General features: G+C 37.8%; 3 protein-coding genes across 5 annotated transcripts; all 3 read left to right on the top strand.

Annotated features, from left to right (window-relative positions):
* Positions 1 to 8,320: 8,320 nt before the first annotated feature.
* Positions 8,321 to 10,978, top strand: LOC107720134 (collagen alpha-1(VIII) chain-like). Its single transcript, XM_016527764.1, has 3 exons — positions 8,321 to 8,336; positions 8,811 to 8,972; positions 9,063 to 10,978. Exons 1-3 carry the CDS (start codon positions 8,321 to 8,323, stop codon positions 10,976 to 10,978), a joined length of 2,094 nt encoding a protein of 697 aa, XP_016383250.1.
* Positions 10,979 to 12,700: 1,722 nt separating this feature from the next.
* jagn1a (jagunal homolog 1a) lies at positions 12,701 to 14,210 on the top strand. The gene is made up of 3 exons (XM_016527789.1): positions 12,701 to 12,842; positions 13,364 to 13,479; positions 13,577 to 14,210. The coding sequence occupies exons 2-3, from the start codon at positions 13,391 to 13,393 to the stop codon at positions 14,037 to 14,039; spliced, it is 552 nt and encodes a 183-aa protein (XP_016383275.1). The 5' UTR covers positions 12,701 to 12,842; positions 13,364 to 13,390; the 3' UTR covers positions 14,040 to 14,210.
* A 677-nt stretch (positions 14,211 to 14,887) lies between these two features.
* Positions 14,888 to 25,203, top strand: tfg (trafficking from ER to golgi regulator). Of its 3 annotated transcripts, none has more exons than XM_016527744.1 (9): positions 14,888 to 15,020; positions 16,756 to 16,846; positions 17,105 to 17,198; positions 17,513 to 17,596; positions 21,048 to 21,194; positions 21,762 to 21,911; positions 22,404 to 22,559; positions 24,011 to 24,094; positions 24,691 to 25,203. In XM_016527744.1, exons 2-9 carry the CDS (start codon positions 16,757 to 16,759, stop codon positions 25,071 to 25,073), a joined length of 1,188 nt encoding a protein of 395 aa, XP_016383230.1. In that variant the 5' UTR covers positions 14,888 to 15,020; position 16,756; the 3' UTR covers positions 25,074 to 25,203. The 3 variants fall into 3 exon arrangements, with proteins under 3 accessions (XP_016383230.1, XP_016383227.1, XP_016383228.1); XM_016527741.1 differs by having other exon boundaries at positions 16,753 to 16,846; XM_016527742.1 differs by lacking the exons at positions 14,888 to 15,020; positions 16,756 to 16,846 and having other exon boundaries at positions 17,014 to 17,198.
* Positions 25,204 to 26,133: the final 930 nt, after the last annotated feature.

The following is a 26,133-nucleotide window of genomic DNA, read 5'->3' as shown; positions in this document are numbered from 1 at the left end:
GTGCCGTGAGTATTTAAGACATGCTGCTGCTGCACAAATAGCATATTAAAATAACCCGTAGCTGATCTATACAGGTGGAGCTGGGGAAGGTGGAAGGTTTCAGAGAAACTCTGAAAGCACGCTGCAGGAATCTCTAGTGAATGCTAGCCAGCCATATAAAAGCAAGGCAGTAAGCTCATTGGCTGCATATGCAGCATGAACCAATCAGCTTGTGCCAAGCCGTTTAACTCTCTGAATATCATCAGTTACGTTAACAACCCATCAGCCTTCGCCATCTAGAGATTCATGACTGAACTATATATTTAATACAAATCCAACTGTTTATTGTTACTTCATGTTAGCTCAGGTCCAGTAAATAATATTAACAAATACAACTTTTGATTTTAATAATGTATTAGTAAATTTGAAATTGTCTAACTAATACTAATATATGGTGTAAAAGTATTTTTCATTGTTAATTTATTTTAACTAATCTAGATATTTAATGTTAACAAATGGAACCTTATTGTTTGTTTTTTCAGTGTATTTTCAGTTTTTTTCAGTGTATTTATTTCCAGTTAGTAATTTTAGTCATATGAGAGTTATGGCATATACTATGACGGTCAATAAAATATGTATTTAATAATTCAATTTTAATGCAATGAACGGCTACAACAAAAGCAATAAGGGATAACAACTGAGACTTCACATCTGAGAGACTTTTAATCTTATTCATGTCAGTATTAATTCCCTTTTGTCTATTTCTCAAACTTTTTTCTTAAGCCTGAAACAGATACCAAGACAGTGTATGTGATTAGCAAATATGGTCACAGCTAATTGAATTCTGTGCATTTGTGAAGAAGTGTGTGAACGCGCACAGCATTAGGGAGAGTCCTATTCTTACTGTGATATTTTAGCTAAGTGGTTGTGATAAAACGTTAAGATCATTAGCTATAGGGTAAACACAAGATTTGTAATCAACTTGAACAGACTTGAACATCGATTTCTGAAAGGGTTCTAAATGATCTGTACGTCTGATCTTCTGCACGTGCACAAATTCAGCACTTCATAATACATTTCCCTGTGGGTTTGCTTCAAACAACTGTCATTGCAAAGGTTAATGACGTGTTGGTTGAACACATTCTTGGCACTGAATGAATGGAAAAGCAGGCATGAATGAAATACTGAATGAGTAATTAGAGTCGATTTTGATATAACAGACTGAAGAAGTCTTAGAAAATCATTTCGTTTCACATGGTGGCGTCACAGTGGACACACTCTACCCCCTCTTCAGTCCGCAAAGCCCAGTAATTGACTGTTAACACAGGGCTGAGGGCAATATCAGCCTGTTTCCCACACTGATTACTAAAGGCTAAGCACACTGATTGTATCTGTCCCCATAGCGACCCTATACTCCTCTTCTCCAACTAATATGTTTGTGGTGTTATGTCCCAAACGTTCAGATCTCATATCTGCACTAATTGCATACGGGCATAAGTCCAATATCAGTTTTAATTATAAATCACAATAATATAAAGACATTTACCTTTTTTTCTATTAAGGCACAATATAATACATAAAATTAGAATTAAAAATAAATAAATGAAATGAAAGACTGTATATCCCTGTATACAGTGTTAGTGATCAGTATAATATTTTTGTAATAATAATTTTATTCAGCAAGGATGCATTAAATTGATGAAAAGACATTTATAAAATTACAAAAGATGTCTGTTTCTAATAAATGCTGTTCTTTTGTACTTTCTATTCATGAAAGAATCCTGAAAAATGTATCACAGTTTCTACAAAAATATTAAGCAGCACAAACTGTTTTAAACATTGATTATAATATAAAAAATCGATCATTTCTTGAGCACCAAATCAGCATATTAGAATGATTTCTGAAGGATTATGTGACACTGAAGACTGGAGTAATGGTTGCTGAAAATTCAGCATTGCCATCACAAGAAAAAATTACATATTAAAATATGTTAAAATGGAAAACAGATATCTTAAACCAATAATATTTCACAATATTGCTGTTTTTACTGTATTTTTGATTAAGTAAATGCAGCCTTAGCAAGCATAAGAGGCTTTCAAAAACATGTAAAAAGTAGACTCCAAACTTCTACAGTATGGTTATATTATATTATATTATATTATATTATATTCAATACATGAAAATATTCAAAAAGTTTAAATTTAATTTCAAATTAATTTTTGTGGATTACTACTTTTGATACAACAAACTCAAAAAAAAAATTTCATAATTTTTTAGGAATATTTCCTAAGTGGAAATGTTTTTTCCACATTTCGAGTCTGGAGTCTTATAACTTTCCAATTATAACCCTAACAGTGCGGCCTTACCTCAACTGAGAATGTGGTGACTAATCAGTGAACAGGAAAGTCTATAGACATCTTGCACCACAGTAAGGGTGTAGCTGCCCATCACTAGACAGCGATTTTGGAAAATCAAACAAATCTCAGTGTCTATCCTGAAAACACTGCATCTTTATGCTGTCACATAATCATCCATACTGTAGCAATCTCTCTCTCTATCGGCCTCTCTTCTCCCTCCCCTGCTCTCTGACTCCACCCTGGTGTGGATAAAAGGTGGCCATCTGCAGAGTGTTTCTTAGAACGAATTAGTAAATTGTGCGCACGATTTAGCAAATCGAGGGAACGAAATAGTAATCGTGTGCACGTTTTAGTACATCGAGGGAACGAATTAGTAAATCGTGCGCACGATTAATTTATTTTTTCTCGCATGTCATGTGCGGGGCTCCGTAGCGAATAATACTAAAAAGGAAAAAAAAATTAAGTTGCCTCTCTCTGCAAATATAACCAACATTGTCGGAGGGAACCATATCAGCTTTCAGTATCACTTTAGTGTCATCAAACCTACACGTGAGACAACAAGCCATACTGTAGCAATCTCTCTCTCTATCGGCCTCTCTTCTCCCTCCCCTGCTCTCTGACTCCACCCTGATGTGGATAAAAGGTGGCCATCTGCAGAGTGTTTCTTGTTTAAGTCCAGTTTGTATTGGTCAAGGTGTGTTTCAGAGACTTTCTGAGTGTGAGTTTGAGAATCCTTGAGATTATCTCCTACAGCCATTCAAAGGAAAGGTAAGGAAATACACTTATATATTCATCATTTCTTTTATCTGTAACTGCTTATCTTGATGCTTATTGATGCACCCTGTAATTTGCAAAACTGTTGCAAAACTGATGATCAAGCAGACAAGTAAAGACAAATGGGGAAATTGTTGTTTAATGAGCATAGATATACAGCTAAATACAGCTTTTCCACATTTTATAATTCGGTATCAGTGTCAGGAAGTGTGTGTTGAAAATCAAAATGAAACTTTATTTAGAATCTGCCCTACGGCACTGATTGTAAAGATGTGAAACTGTGTTTCATTGTTGAAGGTAATACATTATCTTTAGGCTCTTATCATATGTGTCTGACATATTAATCTGATTAATTTTACTGCAGAAAATGTGATGTATATAAAACAAAAAGTTTTGTAGCTTGTTTAATCATTTATGGGTGGTTAATACAGTGTAAATACATGTGTATTTAGTGTACACAGAAAACTTTTTATACATGTTATATTGATCAAATGTATTATAGAAATACTGAGCAGAAATACATCTTGATGCTTTAGCAAGTTTGGTGGGCTAATGATTTAGTTTCTAAAATAATGTGTTAGCTCCCTCTCCTGGTGGCAGCCATATGGAGTCTTTGCATACATGTGTGATTGTGATAGTGTGTACCAGATAGTGGACTGTCAGTTTAACTCTCAGTTGTGAGAGGAATACAAAGCAGACATCCATTAGAGGCACAATGGGATGTGACTTGTGAAGGGCAGCCTGTCATTGTTTCAGCAGGAATAAACTGTGTGATTGACAATCTAACAGTTTCAGCATGTAATAATAATGCTGTGAGTGATTTTTGCCACTTTTATTAAGTTCTGTTGAAGTTAGCAATAGGTTGATGGCAGATAAATTAGCTAATATTTGGCCAAAACCATGTGTACCTGCCTATTATGTGTTAGCACTCCTGTTAGTAGTTTAATCGCTACACAAATGTTAAGAGGAGCCTGACAGCATAAAGGCTCTTCTTATTACTAAATTGACCAATCAGAATTGCAATGTTGTTTGCTTGAAGCAGAAATTAAATTCCTTCCAAATTAATTCCAACGTACTTACATCAGATATGTGTACTAATAAAATCACTTTTAAATATAAAGCTCCTCCAATAAAATAAATAAATACATAAATACATAAATAAGTCTTTAAAAACATCCTGCATTATGGAACGTATTTTTAAATAAATTGTTTTTTTCTGTCTTTCTGTATTTGCCGTATTCAGGTTCTCTGTAATGTTGTATTATTGTTAGAGATTAACTCTTGCGAAATACGGAGCCCTGCACATGGCATACAGGAACAAAATAGTAGGCTAAATCGTGTGCACGATTTACTATTTCGTTCCCTCGATTTATAAATCGAGAGAACGAATTAGTAAATTGTGCGCACGATTTAGCAAATCGAGGGAACGAAATAGTAATCGTGTGCACGTTTTAGTACATCGAGGGAACGAATTAGTAAATCGTGCGCACGATTAATTTATTTTTTCTCGCATGTCATGTGCGGGGCTCCGTAGCGAATAATACTAAAAAGGAAAAAAAAATTAAGTTGCCTCTCTCTGCAAATATAACCAACATTGTCGGAGGGAACCATATCAGCTTTCAGTATCACTTTAGTGTCATCAAACCTACACGTGAGACAACAAGAGAAGAGAAACGTTCAAATTTATCCAAAATGTCAATCCAAATTAATAAATGATCTAATTACAAGTGAAACTGAAAAACAGGGCCATAAATAAATTTGCCAGGAGTTCATCTACACTTAGGTGAGTGGATGATAGATGAAAGGGGCTCTCAATTCAATAATAAATGTTTATAATGGTAATACTATGTATATAGTATAAAGTTTGTTCCATTTGTTCCATTTATTTACTGTATTGACTAGTGTTGTACTGGTGATTGGAGAGATTTGAATGTTTAATTAATTATATTGACTATTTTTATATATCAGAATTTCTGTACGTACATAGCATAATTATCATTAAATATAGAAATTGTTTTACAAATCTATTTATAAATCCATTGTATTCATCTTGGAGAGATATATTCTTTCTTAGACATTCTTCTCTCCCCACACATGCACTTTGAGGCTAGTAGACCCTTGCTGTGTTTCTTACTCTTATTAACACTCAGCTGTTAAAATGCTTCTAAGTGACCCAACAGATGCTTAGAGAGAATGAGGACCCTGTTTTACCTCAAAAAGGCCTGTTTGTTTCACAGCTGGGCTGGGAGTTGTGAATCCCACGGCACAATATAGTCTGCCTGCTACATCATACAGTAGATAAAATGAAAGATTAACTGTTTACATCACAAGGCCATATTCATATTGACTGGTATATGAACTCTTTAAGCACCTTTTGATTGGTCTGCTACTACAACACAAGCATTTTAGTACAGTCTCGGTTTCATCTGTCTGGTTTCCCAGAATTCAGTTGTTCCTGAATCAGAGTTTCATATATAAGTTAATTCAGTATGGAATCTGAACTCTTATATAACTCTGATATACAGTTTTGTTACAGTTATGATGATAATAATAGTAATTTCTTCTAAATTTGTATTTGTACATGGCTGTTCTAGTTTCTTGTCACTCATATAAATTAAAATAATTGATTATAAATCAATATATTCATGTATGAAAATTATGAATCATGTATCGGAATATATTGGCTTACTGCATCATGGTCTCTTGAAGTCCTTCCTCAGTTTGCACCAAGAATCACACCTCTCCTTTTCTTCCCATAGAGAGCCAGAATAAAAGTGTTGTCATTGATGATTTATGTGTTTCTTTGTGAGTGCACCACTCTGTAAAGATGGGAGAAAAGGGTGTGAGAGACTGAATGAAATGAAAGACAGAAGGGAAGAATGAGGGACTAGGCAGACAAGAGCAAGGAAGAATTTCTGTAAACACTGCTGGCCTTCTGGGTCTCAGTGAGAGGCTGAATATGAGTGTTTAACTAGACTTATTTGCTGAGGTGTTCATGCGTTTAGTTACTTGAACCAATAAGATTCCAGAAGAACATTTCACAAACAGTATGGAGGACATTTTTACTAGGTTCAGAGGTCACGTTTAAACATATAGGCTAAATTTAGATGCCACAGAAAGTCAGGTTGTATAATCTCAAGTGCATAATTATGGAAAGTGATGTTAACACTGAAATTGATATTGAACTATTAATTACTATACATAACTGTTTGAAAGTTTGGGGTCTGCAAGATTTTCAATTTAATATTTTTTGTTTTTATAAAGTCTCTTATCCTCACCAAGACTGCTTTTTTTATTTGATCAAAAATACGGTAAAACTGTAATATTGTAAGATAGTACAATTTAAATGAATTTTTTTTTCTATGTAAAATTTCTAATTTATTCCTGTGATGGCAAAGCTGAATTTTCAGCAGCCATTACTCCAGTCTTCAGAGCCACATGATCCTTCAGAAATCATTCTAAGATACTAATTTTGTGCTCAAGAAATTCTTATTATTATCAATCTTGAAAATGGTTGGTGGAAAAATGGTTAAAAGAACAGCATTTATTTGAAATAAAAACGTTTTGTAACATTATAAATGACGTTACAGTCACTTTTCATTAATGCACCATTGCTAAATAAAATGAATTTTAAAAATCATACTGGCCCCTAACTTTTGAACGGTAATGTAAATTTTTCTATTGCAAAACAATATAAATGAAATATTCACTTATGATGTTCCATATTTAACTTATGATATGCCATATGTGAATTAAGGTATCACTTTCATTTGAAAATGGACATTAACATATACATTTCTAAAATTACTGTGAATTTATTATTATGTGTCAAGGAGGTTTCGGGACATAAACATGTTCTCTTACCTTTTACAGTATGTATCAAAAAAAACATCACTTTTAACTGATTGGCAGGATTTGGGTCAAAGTGCACATGGAAATAGTTTATTTCTTTCTAATTATGTTTTCCAATATAATTATGAAATCATGTCATTGCATCACTGCAGCTGCCGTTAGGAGCATCTGGAATGCCATAGAAACAATCAGATTCTGAAATGTGCACTTAGGACTGGACATGCACATTGGCTGGTTTAGTCTGAAATATAAGCTTTTTTAACATTATTTGAGCATAACATAAGAAACACCATTTATGGGACAGTTTATGTCAGATTTTGTTGCTGATTTGAAATATGTTATATGGATTTTGGCTTACATTCATCTCTTTTTTTTCTTCTTCTCTTACACTTTCTCTCTCTTTCTCTCAATCATGGGGAAATTATGTTTTAGATAATTCTTATGCAATTAGCATGATCACTGGAATGTTAATTCCCTGCAGACCAGGCCTAAAAATCAGGGCCGTAGCCATCATTTCAGAAGTGAGGGGGACAGAAATGTTATATACTGTATATAAATATATATATATATATATATATATATATATATTTCAATTGATCCTTACATATATAAAGAATAAGTTCTTTGTTTCCTTCCTAAAATGTTTTGCCGGGTCTTAAGAGGTTAAAAATGTTTTAGGATAGTGTACAGCTCAATCTGATTGGTCTTTGGCCAGTAACTATATCCTTACATCTCAAAGAGTGGAAAACCTAGATGGCCCATGGCATGTCTGTGTGATTCTCAGCAGCCTGACAAAAAGCCAAAGGTCAACTCCATCACTTCCATCATCTTGAGGCAATCTTTGTTTCATTCACATCTAAGTTGGTTATGTTTTTTTTATAAATAAAAAATAAAGCATCAACGTGTTATGAAAACTTATTTGGTTATGTAACAAGAGACAAGCAAAACATTAAACTTAAATATAACAATGCAAGCATACATGAACACCCACTGTTTACTGTCTGGGATTCCTGCAGTGTGAAAGGTAAATTACTGAAAGTTTCTTTCTAGTTACTGAGAACTTCCCTAGAGATTCTTTGAAGTGAGAAATTCCAATAAACGGGTTGCTTCCTGTCCTTTGACTTGCTTTTACAATTTAAAAGTAAGCTCATGTTTAAGAGGCTAAATTTAGATAACTTAGAAAGTATTGTATAATCCCAAATCAAGAAGGTGTGAGATGATTGCATAGTTATAGGAGGTGATGTTAACATTGGAATTTATTATTATATTATCAATTAATTCACGCTACATTTAAAAAGTCTGGGGTAGGTAGGATTTTTATTGTTTTTGAAAGAAGTCTCTTATGTTCTTAATAGATATGATTACATTTCAAGGTAAAACTCTTGTTGATGCTTTTTGTTTTGTTTAAGCTAAAAGAATATTAAAATTATAATGAATAGTTGCATAATCTTCCTTTGTGAAGGAAAAAGTCTATTGCTTGTATGTGGTCTCAGTAGGCACTTTGGTAGAGTTTTGGTAGTTTAATGTCTTAACATGGTATACATTATTTTTGTTTGTTTTGTTTTTATTTCATATCAGAGAAAAGGATGTGCTGCAGAAATTATAATTGATACTGTTAGCAATAGACAGTATATTATACATTACTTATTAGGTTCTAACTTGTTAATGGTAATTTAATTTTTATTTAGTTATGTTTAAAAGTTAATTGTTGAAGAATTGAGATACATTTAAGTAATTTACGTTTAATTAACAGTCAATTGGATGAATAACACTTATTGATTTATTACTAAATTGGATACTTAATTGATAACCTAACTGATTGGTGCATTTGGCTCTATTTCCATCAGCATTTGGAGGTGCATATTATGGACACAAACCACATCCTCAACAACATCAACCCTTACCACAGATGCCTCACATGGGCATGGGAAAGGATATTTCACACATGCCATATCCACACTACAGAAAAGACCTACCAATGCACCTAAATAAAGGCAAAGCTATCAAAGGTATGAACACTTGTTTATCTTAACACTTATGGTCACATTGTATATGATATACATGGTATTGTAGTACTGACCCAGTTTTCCCTTATAAAGGTGAGACCATTCCCAGAGGTGAGCAGGGTGTTCAAGGAGAGACTGGACCACAAGGGCCCCCTGGGCTCCAAGGACCTCCTGGGCCTCAACGTATTGGTATACAAGGCCCTCCTGGAAAGCCAGGACCTCCTGGTCCTCCAGGATTTCCGGGAGTTGGTAAGCCAGGAATGCCAGGTATGCCCGGGAAGTCAGGAGGTATTGGGCAACCTGGACAGCAAGGTGAACAGGGACCCAGAGGTGAAGAGGGACAACCAGGCATGACTGGGCCCCTCGGCCCTCCTGGACCCCCCGGCCTGCCAGGAATAGGAAAGTCTGGTGGACAAGGATTACCAGGACAGCCAGGGGCTAAGGGAGAGCCAGGACATAAAGGTTTCCCTGGTCTCCCAGGGTTACCTGGGCCTAAAGGAGACAGAGCAATTGGACAACCAGGTCCACTAGGGCCAAAAGGGCCAGTTGGCCCACCTGGCCCGCCAGGGCAAGCAGGATTACCGGGGGTGGGTAAACCTGGTCTTCCTGGTGTAGCAGGTCCACCTGGTATGCCAGGGAAACCTGGACAGCCTGGGGAGCCAGGTCCAGAAGGTCCACCTGGTGGACAGGGCCTACAAGGACTACAAGGGGCTCCTGGAATTGGAATTCCAGGAGAAAAGGGATTGCCAGGACAGCCAGGTGCACCTGGCCACAAAGGATTACAAGGGCCACCAGGGTTGCCTGGGAAACCTGGATTACCTGGATTTGGCAAACCTGGATACCCTGGCCCAAAGGGTGACAAAGGGATGGGAGGGCTTCCTGGTGCTCAAGGACCAAAAGGAGACAAAGGTTATGATGGTCAACCAGGTATGATGGGTCCCCCTGGTCAAACTGGTCCTCCAGGCCCTCCAGGACCAATGGGGGTACCAGGTGGAATTGGTTTCCCAGGACTAAAAGGAGAAGGAGGTGCACAAGGTGCCAAGGGAGATCCCGGACCTATGGGGCAGCCAGGTCCTCCAGGATTTCCTGGCCAACCAGGCCTCCAAGGGGAAGACGGCGAACCTGGGCCAAGAGGACCACCAGGAGCCATAGGTCCCAAAGGAGAAGGAGGAAGCAGAGGTCTACCTGGTCCCCCAGGTCCATCTGGCCTGCCTGGTCTTAAAGGAGAACTTGGTCAGCCTGGCCCCGAAGGACCACAGGGTCCTAAAGGCATTCCAGGACTTGCAGGACCAGGAGGACCAATTGGGCCTCCTGGACCTCCTGGGTCAAAGGGAGAAGTTGGTCTACCAGGTCAAGCTGGTCCACCTGGTGAAGGCATTACTGGAACCCCTGGTGCTATTGGTCCAGCAGGTCCACCTGGCCAGAATGGATCCCCAGGTCAGCCAGGACTCCCAGGTTCACCGGGGCCTCCTGGATCCCCAGGCCACACTCCTTCACCCGACCTGATGGGTGTTCTTCCTGAGATGGGACCTGCCCTGGATGGTATGAAAACTGGTGGGTACAAGAAAGGGAAGTATGCAGGTGGGGGTGATATGATGGGTGCCAACGGTCTGGAGATGCCTGCTTTCACTGCCCAGCTGACCACACCATTCCCTCCAGTTGGCACGCCAATAGTGCTTGACAAACTACTATATAATGGACGTCAGAATTACAACCCTCAGACCGGTGTATTCACCTGTGACCTCCCAGGCATCTACTATTTTGCCTATCATGTGCACTGCAAGGGTGCCAATGTATGGGTTGGGCTCTACAGGAATGGGGAGCCACTTATGTATACATATGATGAGTACAAGAAGGGATACCTGGATCAAGCATCTGGGAGTGCTGTGATTCCATTACAACCAGGAGACACAGTTTATTTACAGTTACCATCTGACCAGGCAGCTGGATTTTATGCAGGACAGTATGTCCACTCCTCCTTCTCTGGATTTTTACTGTACCCAATGTAAACCACAAGAATAAGTGAAAGAATTTTAAGGAGAAAAAGGAAAAAAAAGAACTGACATTAAATTGTTTGACTTTTTAAAAATGTCAGTATTTTTAAGTACATTTTCACAGGGAAGAAAAAAGACTAATAGAAACAGCTCCTTTAATCTCAACCTAACAATATCAGTCTACAGATGAGTATATGCAATGCTAAATTACAGAGTACTGTGTCTGTAAAGATACAACCTGCACAAAGACTCTGACAGATTGTAGTAAAAATTTTCAATTCAACACCACATTTAAACAGATTTTTTTAGAAGATTGTTTTTGTAACGTATTTATGTATTTGTTTTATTGATGATATCAAACATGAGTATACCTGCTTTAAAATGTAAAGAACACTATTTTTAATGTCGTTGTGACATTTGCATGATAACAAATGTATTTGCTTTGAATGGGATGAGAAAAGCCATTCAGTTTTTCAAAAATATCACATATCATGTTGGTCTTTATCAATAATTTAAAAAAAAATGTTAAAGGTTTTGCACACTTGTAATATTGTAACACAAGTGCTGTGTGAACTGCAACCAAAGTATGAATTTCTTTGTATGTCTGTCTGTGTATGTGTGTGTGTGTGTGTATGTGCACTAGAGAGAACATGTGTGTACGTGTGCTAGATTTTATTTTAGCCAAACTCCCTGCCCCCCAAACTTTAAATAATAATTTGTCTAACAACCACTTCTGTTTCTATAATAAACTGTCATCAAAATGAAAGTTTTACTGACAATACTTCATAAATACCTCTCACTATCATCAATCATATCACTTCCCTCGTTTCCAACCTTTTTTTTAATTATTATTTTTATTATTTTTATTATTATTATTACTGATTGTGTAATAACCTGTCTTTATATGTGGGTCACTTTCTATAACGGTGCTAAAATTGTCTAATCCAGTGAAAATATCTTCCACCCCCTTTTATTTAAAGTTTGTGACTTTTTCTTTGATTTTTTAAATAAAGATGACTTACATCCATAACTTTATGTCCATCAAATTGACATGAAATAAAAACACACTTCTTCCAAAAACAGCATCTAACTATGGTCACTTGGGGAATTAAAATATAAAATTTAAGATCTTATTACCATGTCTGAAAATAGGTACTAAAAATAGGTCCTATAAAAATGATAGTTCAAAGGTGATCTGTTGTAGTTAAACTCAGCACCTAAATCCTATGCTGCTCATTTATTAGTCATTTAAAAACGTGACACAGTTACTATAGTGATTGTCAATTATACTATTCAATAGTAATTATTAACACAATAGAAAACTACTGTGGTAACTTGGTCTTAGTCATCAAAAAGAGAAAAAGACTAAAATATTCATTGGTTTAAAAGAGAGTTGTAACTGTATTTACAGTGAAAGACTAACCCAATAAAATAGGTAATGCATTCGAAGTTGTGGGGGAAAAAACGATGGCGAAAGCTTGTCATTTTATTGTGCTCAAATTCTATGATGACCTCCCTGGAGCTGTCCAGTCACATGACCTCATTAACATCTATAAGCCTATAGCCTTCACCATAGTACGATTGTTTCGCCAGCTGTTACATCCTCTTCTCCCAGGAAGTAAGAGTGGTCAGGAACCTATTTAATATTAATAAGCCAAACCACCGCATCCTGCTCAGTACTCGGTGATGCTGATGATGCGCAGACAGAAATGCTGCACTGTCAAATCACGTTGCGCGAAGGGGCGGAGAGATTCTTTACTGCCCTGTTTGTGCGCATGAGCAACATATTATTGCCTTCATTGATAAAAACCCTTTGTGATAATATTTCCTCATCTAATCTCCTCACTGTCGCTTTCGGCGCGTTTCATCAATCCATACGGTAAGTTTTTTTTTTTATTGAAATGCGCATCGCTTGAAATAGGGCCTACCTACTTTCAATTTACACAGTGATCCGTCTGTTAGTTCAAACGATCAATGTATCCTTCATCCGGAAACCGGCCGGCAATATGTGCCTATATTTTCTTAAAGAGATCATTTATTTCTTTATTGTATAGGCTACAGACATATATTTTTATGCTTCACCTTGCATGAACACATGAAATTCACACGCTTTGTTTATATATCGGGTTTAGTTTTCTTTTGGAGTGTTTTAATGTAAATTGTCCACTAGAATGCGCATGAGATATTATGTCATTTATCTTTACTGGGCCCCTATTAGATGTTGGTGCAGTATTATCCTTTTCAATTATTGTGCGACTTGATAGATTAAATGTTGTATAGTTCATTTTAGCATTTTGAGATATTTCTATTACAATTCAAAAATGCTCTGTACAATAATAATTGCAGTTTGCTAAAGTAATATGTCATGTATTGGTGCCTGTAAATAACATGTATTTACAGGGTGTTACAGTCATCTGGAAATTGGCAATGGCATCACGTGCAGGCCCAAGAGCTGCAGGGACTGATGGGAGTGATTTTAAACACAGAGAGAAAGTGGCTTCCCACTATCAGATGAGGTAACTATAACCCTTATACTCTCACAGCAATATAACATAACCAATAACTGCATGTATATATCAGAATACTTATTTGAACTTTGAATATGTCTTTCAGTGCTTCATCAAAATCAGAAATAAAGAAGCTCACCGTAGTGCATTTCTTCATATGGATACTGGTGGCAGCTCAGGTGGCTGTTAGTCATCTCAATCTGGTGTCACATGATTTGGTGGCCATGCCCTATCAGTGGGAGTATCCATACCTTTTGAGTCTCCTCCCCTCGTTTATTGGAGCCCTGGCCATGCCGAAGAGCAACATCAGCTATCTGGTGATCTCCATGATCAGTGCTGGTTTGTTCTCAGTAGCACCCTTGATTTTTGGTGCAATGGAAATGTTTCCACTAGCCCAGCAGCTGTACCGACATGGAAAAGCTTACCGGTTTATCTTTGGCTTCTCAGCTGTATCTGTGATGTATCTACTCATGGTGATTGCTATTCAGGTGCACGCATGGCAAATCTACTACAGCAAGAAGCTTCTAGATGCCTGGTTCAACTCAACACAAGAGAAGAAGAAGAAATAAACATGCTATTGAGTACTTGAATTTATCCACCCTCATTTTCTGTCTCAGTTGTTACTGTACAATGCATGCAATTATTGTAAATGTTTAAATATACATTTGTAAGCAACAAAGCTTACTTAATGTGGATTTTACATTTTTTCATATATATTTAAATTAAGTTTACCTTTTTTTGTTTTAGCATCTTATTTAAAACCTGAAATTCTGTTTAATTACAAATTATTTAGTCCATGTCAAGAATAGAGGCATTCAAATCATTTTTAATACTTTATAAATAAAATATTACTTTAAATATTTCATTGTTGTGTATTTGAAACGATAATTTCATTCTAAGCTTGATTTAAAAAAGCATGGTCTATCATAAGCTGTCTTTTTAGCTTGCATTTTCAATAGGAATTTATACTTTCTTTTATTATGTTGGTTCTAAATCTACTTCGGACACAACACTTTCACACATTATGTAAGAGAAATGTTTTGCCTTACGTGAATATAGAGGCTTCAATTATAAACCTATAATGCTTCATGTTATTGATTATAGCGAAGATTTTTTCAACTCTTGTAAAAACTCTTGATTATTTGTGGTTAATATGATGGGTTAGATCCAGAAAAAATGCTTGCGTACCCAAACTCAGTTTAATAAAACAAACAAAACTGACTACAGAGGAACAACATAAAATCAGTTAAACTTAAGTCAGTTTTATTTGTTTAAATGAACCTATATATTTAATATAAAATATATTTATATTATATTGGTTAACAAAATGCATTCAGACGCAATATAGGCCACCTCATCGGTAGTAGGCTAACTATTTATAAATTTACAAGACAGTAGTGTGTAAGCAGTGTCCGGATAGCGCGCATGCGCGTTTGTGGTTTTGCCACGTACAGGTCGCTGAGGCGTTTCCGATCAGTCAGTCAGGCGTCGTTCAGCTGAAGTCCGGGACACACAGGCTGCTGCTGGGATTGACACGTCCAAACCACCAGGTAGAGACGCGGGGCTTCTCGTACAAACATTTACATACTTTTATATGGTCCCTTTAGAGTTTTTAGGGCACTTCTGGAAATGAACCATTAGTAGTTAGCCGGTTGTCAAGCAAACTAGCATTAGCTTAGCTTAGCCTGTGAGAAACTAGGGCAAGCTAAAAAAAAACAAGAGAGACGTTTTGTACAAAAGTCAGTGTTTTTGAACAACAATATGGCGTAGTTAAATAATCGTATTTAAAACACAGGAATAATTGTTGCTGTATTTTGATTGAGATTTGATTACAGTATTTTATCCTTTGACGCCGGGAGAATTGTCACGCTCAGACCTTTATTTGGCAGGAAGTTGCTGCATCATCAGGTGAATGAGGCCTGATGAGATGTTTTAAATAGATCACACTTTGGCAAGACTTTTAAACGTCATGCTGGTGCGATGAAGGGAATGGCCTGATGTGTAATGCGATCCAAAAACCACATCTTCTGCTCTTCTAAAAGATGTTCAACAAGGATTTCTGACTTAGCTGGTGTGCTGTCGTTACTGGAAACTGTTGGCTGCCCTGTTTAATATGTCCAACCAGAGAAGCCCTTCATTCGCATGACAAGTTCAAACAAAGTGTTAAAATGGTACTGCTTATTGAAATAAGACGTTATTACAAATAAGACAGAAATAAATCTGCATTTGATTGACAATTTGCCAAGAAGCCAGTTCCTTTATAGTTTTGTCATTTTTTTGATCCAGCGGGTAACAAGTCATTAAGTATGATATAAATACAGGTCTGGCTACATGCTGCAGAGTACCAGGGTGAATGATAGGTAAGCTAATCAGAGTAAGAGTCAAGATTCTCCTGATAAGATTGTCCCTGCTTGATCACACACACTCAGATTGTTTGTATTGTGGTCTAAATCCCAAAATGTTTCTCCCTATAATCATGCCTGAGGCCAAAGACTGTGTTGAGAAAGAATGTGGGCCATCTGCATGTGCCAAATCATCTTATATCTCATGACACTTAGACTTTTATATAAAGTATGTCCCAGTAATGTACAGTAGCACTTGTTCAGATATAACTTCATAGATGAGTCATAAGAATGTGGGTTTCCAATTAAGACACAGGCCTAAGTCATTCACTGACATTTTTATATCCATAACAAAAGCAGGGGAGTTATCAGTGAGCGAAGACACTCATTGAGATACAACTATCAGATTTCATGGTTAACTGTTGTGTTGCGAGTGGAAATCTGTGCTTCTGATAGAAGAACATAATAATTGTGTCTTCATAGGTCATGTCGTTGGTTTAACTGTAGTTCATTAGCTCTGCGAGCCCGCATATGCCTACATTTAGTGTAGTATTCACTGCTGCAGCTCTGATAGTGTGTTTGGTTTCAGTTTGTTCCTGTACTATCAAATGACGTCTGATGTGCATGTGATGCATTAAATAGTGATAAATGGAATGCTTCTTTAATAAACTTCTTAATGGTAAAGGTGTAATATCAGCTGTCAAATCATTTTGGACATTTTGACAGTAACTATTTTGAGTATTGTTAATTTAATTTCAATTTAAATCTCAATTTTGTGTGTCTCATTTGCCATTGTACTAAATTGGATAGTAAACTCTTTAGCTTATGGCACTGGTCTTGGCTGATGAAACCCGTATTTGTAATATATATATACATATACATACAGACAGACACAGTATTTTAAATAAAATTTTATTTTTTATTTATTTATTTTTTGCAGCAGTATGAATGGCCAGCTGGACCTGAGTGGGAAGCTGATCATTAAAGCTCAGCTGGGCGATGATATCCGCCGTATCCCCATCCACAATGAAGACATCACCGACGACGAGCTCCTGTGATGCAGCTTAGTAAACTCTTTAGCTTATGGCACTGGTCTTGGCTGATGAAACCCGTATTTGTAATATATATATACATATACATACAGACAGACACAGTATTTTAAATAAAATTTTATTTTTTATTTATTTATTTTTTGCAGCAGTATGAATGGCCAGCTGGACCTGAGTGGGAAGCTGATCATTAAAGCTCAGCTGGGCGATGATATCCGCCGTATCCCCATCCACAATGAAGACATCACCTACGACGAGCTCCTGCTGATGATGCAGCGAGTCTTCCGTGGGCAGCTACAGAGCAGTGATGAAGTCGCCATCAAATATAAGGATGAAGGTCAGTTTTGGACTTCAAAACACGCTTGTATTTAACAAATTTAAATTTAACAACTTAAAGAAGGTTATAGTAACTGGACAGCACGCATATATGTTTATTTAACCATTTTTTATCAGTCATGTAGTATAAAACTATAAGATCTGTACACCTATAGATGTTCCTAATAAAATCTCTTAGTAGGTTTGTAGCATTGGAGGCTTTGATATAGATCTCATTCTCTCTACTGCTTTCACATGTGGTACAGTTTTATTTGAAGTTTAACTGCAAGTACTGCATTTATTCTCTGGTATTTTTATTTTTCTGTCCTCTTCCAGATGATGACCTTATCACCATCTTTGACAGTTCTGATTTATCCTTTGCGATCCAGTGCAGTAGAATATTGAAGCTCACTCTTTTTGGTAAGAAACCAGCATTGCTTAAGGGTTTTTGCTCATCCTGACGTTAAGGAATCTGCACAAAGATATCAGGAAGGCGCATGAAAGGAATGTGATGTAACTCTTTGTAAAGCTTAATCAGTGTAAAAAAGTTAATCAGTGTAAAAAGTAGTCCCACCTTAAAAGTGTAATGTAGAATTTTGTAGTTTAATTGATGTGCTTTAAAAGCTGAAATGTAAAGCACAGCCCACTTGCCTATTAGGCTTCAATTGTAAATTTATTACTGTTGGTTGTCCCTCAGTTTGTAAAATAAACAAGCTATTTTCTGTTATAATGACCACAGGCCACAGATACAGGCACAACAACACCGTTCTCGGCAGTGCTAATCATGCCTAGAGTTAAGGTCAGTGATCATGTGTAGGTTTATCTTACCTGCAGGAAGATCATATTCCAAAAACGCTTCAGTGCTCAGTGTCCCTTTACAGAATACCAGAAAGGTGCACAGGACTATTAGAACCAAGCAGCTCATGTGAACTACATACATTTTTATTGTTACAGCTCTAAAATATTTTATCGGGTAGAATGTAGTCGAGGCCTATAGCTGTTTCATGCTTTTTGACTAGTGTTTTACATACTAAAATAAAAGAGGCATATCAAGTTAAAGCTGCTTGATTCCTCTGTGTCTTTGTGACCCAGAAAACTGTGTTGTACTGTAACCTTTGGGTTAAAAAGGACTCTCTGTTAAGTACATAATTCCACATTACATGGGTTGTGTTATACTGTGGAGTTAAGCTCTTTTAATCTTAAAAATGCTGAACTTGGTAATATTTCATCCAACCAGGAGATGTCGTTTTTTTCTCTTGTGAGATAACACAGCTGCAGCTTTTAATGTCCAGCAGAGGGTATAAAAGAACAAGATTTGAACTGATAATGAGTCTATGTGTCTGGCTTTGTATGGTTATGAGCAGGGGGTTACAATAGGATTTTGGAGCCAGTGGAACATTAAATTCTGGTGGTGACCCCTTTAAGTGTTACTTGGGTGTCCAAATATTTGGTTTAATAATAATATGGTTTAATAGAACATAAGGATTTTAAACGTATCATAGATGTTAACAGATATAATGCAGTACTCTGAACATAAATTGTGACCAGTGGCCTTGGATATTTGAACAAGGAAGGTTAACATAAAGCAGTGGTTCTCAACCAAGAGGCAAGGGGCCTCTTGATGATTTCAAATGATTTCAAATAAAATAAAGCAAGCATTAAAATAAAAAACAAACAAACAAACAAAAAAGATATTTTGAGGTCTTGTATATTAATTCAGAATCAGAAGGGGCTTTTTTACCAAGTATGTTTACACACAAATAATAATATGGTTTAATAGAACATAAGGATTTTAAACGTATCATAGATGTTAACAGATATAATGCAGTACTCTGAACATAAATTGTGACCAGTGGCCTTGGATATTTGAACAAGGAAGGTTAACATAAAGCAGTGGTTCTCAACCAAGAGGCAAGGGGCCTCTTGATGATTTAAAATGATTTCAAATAAAGCAAGCATTAAAATAAAAAACAAACAAACAAAAAAAAAAGATATTTTGAGGTCTTGTATATTAATTCAGAATCAGAAGGGTCTTTTTTACCAAGTATGTTTACACACACAAGGAGTTTGACTTGGCGACAGGAGCTTCCAGTGCAGAAGAAAGTGCAGACATACATAGAATTACACAGTAAAGATGAAATGACACTAATATAAGAAAAAGAAATAATTAATCCCCCCAACAACCTTTCTTTGAAGAAAACCTGGATTTATAAGGAAGCCTATTTTTAAAGTGTGGTTTCTAGACCTGGAAAAGTCATATTAATAAAGTTTTTATTTTTAAAAAAATAACGCATTTTACTAGTTATACCAAGCTCTATAATATTTTATTGGGTAGAAGTAAAATTAAAATATTTTATAAATCATTATCCAATAAAGCACAAATGACTGTATGTTCGGATAATGACTGTAAATTCCTTGGTTAAAAAGAGTGTGAGCACTGAAGAACAATCAGCTCCTAAAACTTTTTTTAATTTACCGAAACTGAATGCCTATAGATTAAAAATGTTTTGCAAGCAAAACTAGGGCCTTTGAATATTGTTGTGGACAGTTAGGGGATGCCTTGGAGTCAGAAAAGTTGAGAACCACTGACTTAAAGAGGTAGTCCACCCAAAACCTTACAGTTAATATCAGTGGGATCCAATGTTGTTTGGACCCCAAAATTCTTTAAGTCGTACAGGTTTGGAACAACCTGAGTAAATAATGATAGCGTCTTCATTTTTGGGTGAACTATTCCTTTAAGATTAGGTCATCTTACAGACTTAAAGTCTGCTCTCAATCACGTGAGCTGTGCGTAAAAGCCACTCTTTTTAACTGGTACATGGCACAAACAAATATTCTCAAGAGAGGAAAATCGGACCCGGTTACTTGCCCAATAACGTCATGCTCTGTTCTTGAGATGTTTGGCTCATGCAGGTTCATCTGCACTGCAGTGTCAGTGCCAGTTCTCAACATGTGCCGACTATTCTTCAAATGTTTCATCGTAAATGCTGCAGAGGCTGTAGATTTGGGCTGCTTGATTCATATACTATTTTACACCGTGATCTATTTGACAAGTCTAGCCAAAATCAAAGGTTGCAGTCTGTATTTATGCTCATATTCAAGACATTGATATCTGAAAGAACTGATTTAAGTACCAACTCAAAATACATGTTTCTCTTCCTAATAAAAAGAAATGAATAAGTTTTGGTGAAGTCTGCACTGTCCAAAGCCTCCGTGCTCCAGCCAGATGATGTCATGTCTTGACCTTGTGTTTGCCCTTTGTTGGATGGTTTAACTAGTTAAAGAGAATTTTGAGAAGAAGATTTAACAAGTTCAAATGTGCTGGTTCACAGTTGTATAATATCACGTGCGTGTATGCATCCCAAACGTGTGACTGGCGCCCAGGGACTGGGTTGGACGCTTGCTAGAGCTCATGTGATCTCTGAAGAGTCTGGAACGGTTCAAACGGCAGCCGGTCTCAAACATATGGACTTAGGAAAGAACATTCCAGACTCACACAGTGCCAAAACTCTGGATTACCTCATCATATAGGCATAGTGTGGCTATCTAAATTTGTTGTTCTCTTGTTGACTTTGACATCCTAACCAGACGAATTGGGACAAGTTTCCAGCGTTGAGTAATTTTTCTGACCTCACTTTAAGTGAAAAGCTGCATGAAATGACAAAATCACAGCAAATCAGAACATGTTTGATGTTTAATATGTTATGATGGGGTTTTGGATGAAGGAAAACATGACGAAAATAGAAACAAAGTGGTCAATGAAACGTCTGGCAGCTGGTTTGGACAAAAACTAACATGGACAGATGCATTTTGACTAGTTAGGACAAAGTGTTTCACAGTGCTATCAAAAATAATGTTTGTGTTTTCGCAGTGAATGGGCAGCCTCGGCCACTGGAGTCATCTCAGGTGAAGCACCTGCGTAGAGAACTGATCCATTTGAGGAATAAAGTCAACAGCCTGCTGGACAGCCTGGAGCCCCCATCCGAGTCTGTCCCAGAGAGCACCAACCGAGAAACCGGTACTTGAACTCTCCCAGAGTGATTGTCATGTTCTTCATATCCAACACTGTAACCAAAGCATTTAAAGCACATAAAATCCCATTTTATTATGTTGATGATAAAAGGTGGATAGCATAAAGGGTTAGTTCAATGAAAATGTTGTAATTTACACATCCTTGTCATTCTAAACCCATAATACTTAATTCCTACTGTGGAACACCAAGGGAGATCTTTTGATAAATGTTCATGCTGCTCTTTACCATACAATCAAAAGTATAAAGTGACCAGGGGCTGTGCCAATGTGTAAAAAAAAAATAGCCAATGTGTCAGTAAGTCAAATGACATCTTTATTTTTTGAAAAGGCTGATATTTAAGGTGAAAAGTGATCATTTGGCATCAAAATTGTCTTGACGTGACGCATTTGAATGAATGCATCCACATGTATTGCATGGGTTTGGAACCGAATGAGGATGATGATAGAATTTTCATTCTTTTCATCTCTTTTCAATGGAACCTCGTAAATGTGCTTTGAGAGGTGAAGACAGGCGTTACTAAAGCTGTATTGTTCTGATGTCTCTGTGTGACAGAATGTGTGAATGAGGCAGTAGATTCAACAGTGAAGCAAGCCCCTCCGGTCAGTGCTGCTAGCATGTCTGCTTTTGACCCCCTGAAAAACCAGGAAGAGGTCAACAAGAATGTCATTTCTGCATTCGGCCTGTCTGAGGAACCTGCCCAAGGTACCATATACATGTAAAGATTTCATAGTGCTTAGCTGTAGCTTTTTAATTTAAATTTTATCTTATTTTTTTCAGCTATAGCAGGGGTGTCCAAACTCGGTCCTGGAGGGCCGGTGTCCTGAAGAGTTTAGCTCCAACCCCAATTAAACACACCTGAACCAGCTAATCAAGCTCTTACTAGGCATACTAGAAACTTAAAGGCAGGTGTGTTGAGGCAAGTTGGAGCTAAACTCTGCAGGACACCGGCCCTCCAGGACCGAGTTTGGGCAGCCCTGAGCTATAGCATTGATTATTGCGATAAATTACTTGATTAAAGACACCGATCATACTTTTTAATGGTTTATAGCCTCGTGCTGCATTAATACAGATTTCATTTGAAGTGCTGTCACAGGTGTGTTTCTCTGCAATTTTATGTCTTCTAGTGTAGCTCGTCCATTCAGATTTTAGATCTGGAGCCACCTGATTTTTCCTTTACTCTTCCCTGTGTTCCAGTTCCAGCTGTAGCCGCCACCGCTGCTGTAGAGGAGTGCTCAGCTACTCCAGACAGTATTGCCTCTTCATCTTCTGCAGCGCCCCCTTCTGCTGTGGCTCCCCAGGCTCCCCCAGCTTACTCAGGGGTCCAACAAACTCCCTCTGCTACTATGGATGGTAAGTCTACCACTTTTAAAACTTGTACCAAAAGTCTGAAATGAGACTTGTATCAGATGTAGAATGTGATCAGGAATGACGTGGCTCATAAGCAGTTTTTTGAACAGTAAAGTGTGTCTTACGTAAAGCGCACTAACAGACCCGTCTAATTATGCAACCTGAAATCAGTCTGTAGAGCTTCCTTAAGATTGGCCAGTCAATTTAGAGAATAGCAGTTTTGCATGTCCTTATTGCAGATGTTTCCTTCTGATGCTTACGGGAAACTGTCCAGCGAAAGAAAGATGAACAAGGAATCGTGTGTCCCAAAAGTCTTTGTAGTGGATTCAGAGCATGATGTTATTCCCTACTTGGCCATTGAAATATCTCCCCTCGTTTTCTTTCCAAAAAACGGCCACATCAGTCCAGTGGACTTGAGAAATGCAGGACGATTCTCGATTTGGCAGGTCATGCTGCTTTGGCAGGAAGGTCACACACCTGTACTTACACATGTTCTCTCACACTCATACACAAACCCAAACAAAACTAATTTGTTTGCAGCATAAAATCACCTTGCAGATGTTGTCTTCTAACTGAGGCTCTTGGGAAGTTGTCCAGCGGAAGAAAAATGAACTAGAATGGCCTTCAAGTCAAGAGCATAATGTTATCCCCCCCCCTCACTCTTTCCAAAGAAGTTGTTCCACATAGATGCAGCGCACATGAGAAATTGTGCAGAGCTATTCTAGATTTGGCAGATTGTGTGGATGGTTGCATAGAGTTATGGAGCTGTGATGCTTTTCTCTGCTTTATTGTTCCCATCATCTGCTGCAATGGGACACAGACACACAGCCTTTTCTCATTAGTTTCCTGGTGCGATACACACAAACATTTATGAGCTTTGGATAATCCGTTTGTGTGCTTTGTGTCAGCAAAGTCGCTGTACAATGCAAGCTTTCTGGTCTTTAAAAATATTTGGATCTTTTTAAGTCTACTTAATTTGGATTACAAATAAAGTATTTAAAATGAGTTGGTCAGACGTCGCTCCTCATCTTCAATCAGGAGCTGTGCTCTACACAGATGGTCAGGCTGTCACAGACTCTCAGCATTTGGATGATCTATCATCTGCTCAATTTTATGTGGCTGTCCTTTTTGTATGTTTTAAATCAGCCTCTCTGTATTGGCTCTTTATTTGTTGATATTCCAGAGTAACATGCCACATTAAAATATATTCCGACAGAGTGAGAGAGATCAGTTCTTAATATTTATGGCCCTCTGGTGTACCAGATATTTCTCAAACGTTTGATGATGAAACCAAGTAACAGTGGGATATCCTCGCTAGGATCCACAAGCAGCGTTGCTGATGTCCTGGATTTTTACGGGAATTCCCTCCCTTAACAGTGTGAATCTTAATCCTGGACAATAACATGAATTTATGTTGTCTTAAAACAATAAACATGTTTTCTGTGATTAAACAGGTCAGATGTATCAGCAGTATCAGGCTCCAGGAGGATATCCTCCAGCAGCTGGACCCCAGCAGCAGTATGGGATGCAGTACCCTGGTAATTCTTTAAAACACCTACTAATGATTCCTTCATAAATTAGAGCTCAGCTTTAAGCTCTGTTCCTAACAAATGTGATAGTCATTTGCAAACAACTATTCAAATTAGTCTGATGCTGGATTTTCTCTGAAAAGTTTGAACAACATTAGGGCAGCGTTGACAACAAGTTTCAATGAAGCAACTCAATGTTACTAGTTCTAAAGTGACATTTTCAAATTATTAGTGGAGGCTTGGGATGGAAGTAGTTCCGCATAAAAGAGTGTTTTTAAAGACACTTGTTTCTTATGTATTTACACATTCATGCGGTCGAACTGTTGTATAAATGCAATATCATACGAGTAGCCGTGCGATATGGCTGTATTTACCTACGGCCGAATCTCAGCCATATATATATATATATTTTTTTTTATTTTTTTTTTTTCTCTCCCCAACAATTAAAAAAAATACATATTTTGGGAAGTGTGGTTTTTGCACATTTGACAAATAAATTTGATTTGTAAAGGCATCAAAACCTTTCCTTGCCCAAAGGCATGTATATTAGCAAGCTTTAACATTGTTTATTTTTAAATTAATTATTTTTTAACCCTCTTTTTCAGCTGGTTATACTCAGTCTGGTGTTCCTCAGGCTCCGCCTCCTCAGCAGCAGTTCCAGAATTATCCCGCCCCTACCTCTCAGGCTGCCAGTGCTCCTGGCTCCGCCCCTGGGTTTTCTGGCCAATCACAGCCTCCTGCTCCTCAAGGGCCCACCCAGTACCCGCCTGGAGCATTTCCGCCTCAAAACTACACATCCCAGGCCTCTCAGCAGCCAGCTAACTACAGTCTGCCTCCAACCTCCCAGGCCACAGGGGGTTATCAGCCCCGTCCTGGATACACCCTGCCACCTGGCGTCACCCCTTCCTCTGGGGGTGCCAACCCATATGCCCGAAACCGCCCCCCTTTTGGCCAGGGCTACGCTCAGCCAGGCCCTGGGTATCGGTAAAAGGCCGTTAATGTCACCACGAGCTATACGTTTTCTCTGTCTCCAACGCATCAGCCCCCAAAATCTGTGTTTGACATTCTAATATTGTGTTTGTTTGTGCTTTGGATGATTGTATGAATGCTTGGGAGAATGAACTAGCCAGCTAACTACAGTCTGCCTCCAACCTCCCAGGCCACAGGGGGTTATCAGCCCCGTCCTGGATACACCCTGCCACCTGGCGTCACCCCTTCCTCTGGGGGTGCCAACCCATATGCCCGAAACCGCCCCCCTTTTGGCCAGGGCTACGCTCAGCCAGGCCCTGGGTATCGGTAAAAGGCCGTTAATGTCACCACGAGCTATACGTTTTCTCTGTCTCCAACGCATCAGCCCCAAAATCTGTGTTTGACATTCTAATATTGTGTTTGTTTGTGCTTTGGATGATTGTATGAATGCTTGGGAGAATGAACTTGTGAGATTGTATGTGTGTATTTGCACACATAGGAGACCAAATGGTGTGGGAGTGGACAGCTGTGTGTGTGTGGGTGTTCTGTGTGCATTTTATTTTATCACTGGTCTCCTCATTGGTATTATTTTGTCATAAACCTTGAGTTTTGTGTAAACACTAGAAAATTATCATAAAGTGATGTTTGTTTAGTTTTCTTTACTGGTTTTCTTTACTTTTTCCAAATGTAACCCCTGACTGGCCCTCTGCACTGGCCCCTGTCATTGAAGCCTGTCATTTGTGAGATTGTATGTGTGTATTTGCACACATAGGAGACCAAATGGTGTGGGAGTGGACAGCTGTGTGTGTGTGGGTGTTCTGTGTGCATTTTATTTTATCACTGGTCTCCTCATTGGTATTATTTTGTCATAAACCTTGAGTTTTGTGTAAACACTAGAAAATTATCATAAAGTGATGTTTGTTTAGTTTTCTTTACTTTTTCCAAATGTCCTGGTTTTTACTAACCCCTGACTGGCCCTCTGCAGTGAAGCCTGTCATTTCTGTATAAACTGTAACATTGTTTTCAGGAGGTGAATAAAGACTTTGAGACAGAAGTAATGGAAGTGTTGCTCAATTGTT

The sequence above is a fragment of the Sinocyclocheilus rhinocerous genome, unplaced genomic scaffold, assembly GCF_001515625.1.
Source record: "Sinocyclocheilus rhinocerous isolate Xijiao unplaced genomic scaffold, SAMN03320098_v1.1 scaffold631, whole genome shotgun sequence".
NCBI classification, from domain to species: domain Eukaryota; kingdom Metazoa; phylum Chordata; class Actinopteri; order Cypriniformes; family Cyprinidae; genus Sinocyclocheilus; species Sinocyclocheilus rhinocerous.
This window is presented reverse-complemented; position numbering and strand designations above follow the sequence as displayed.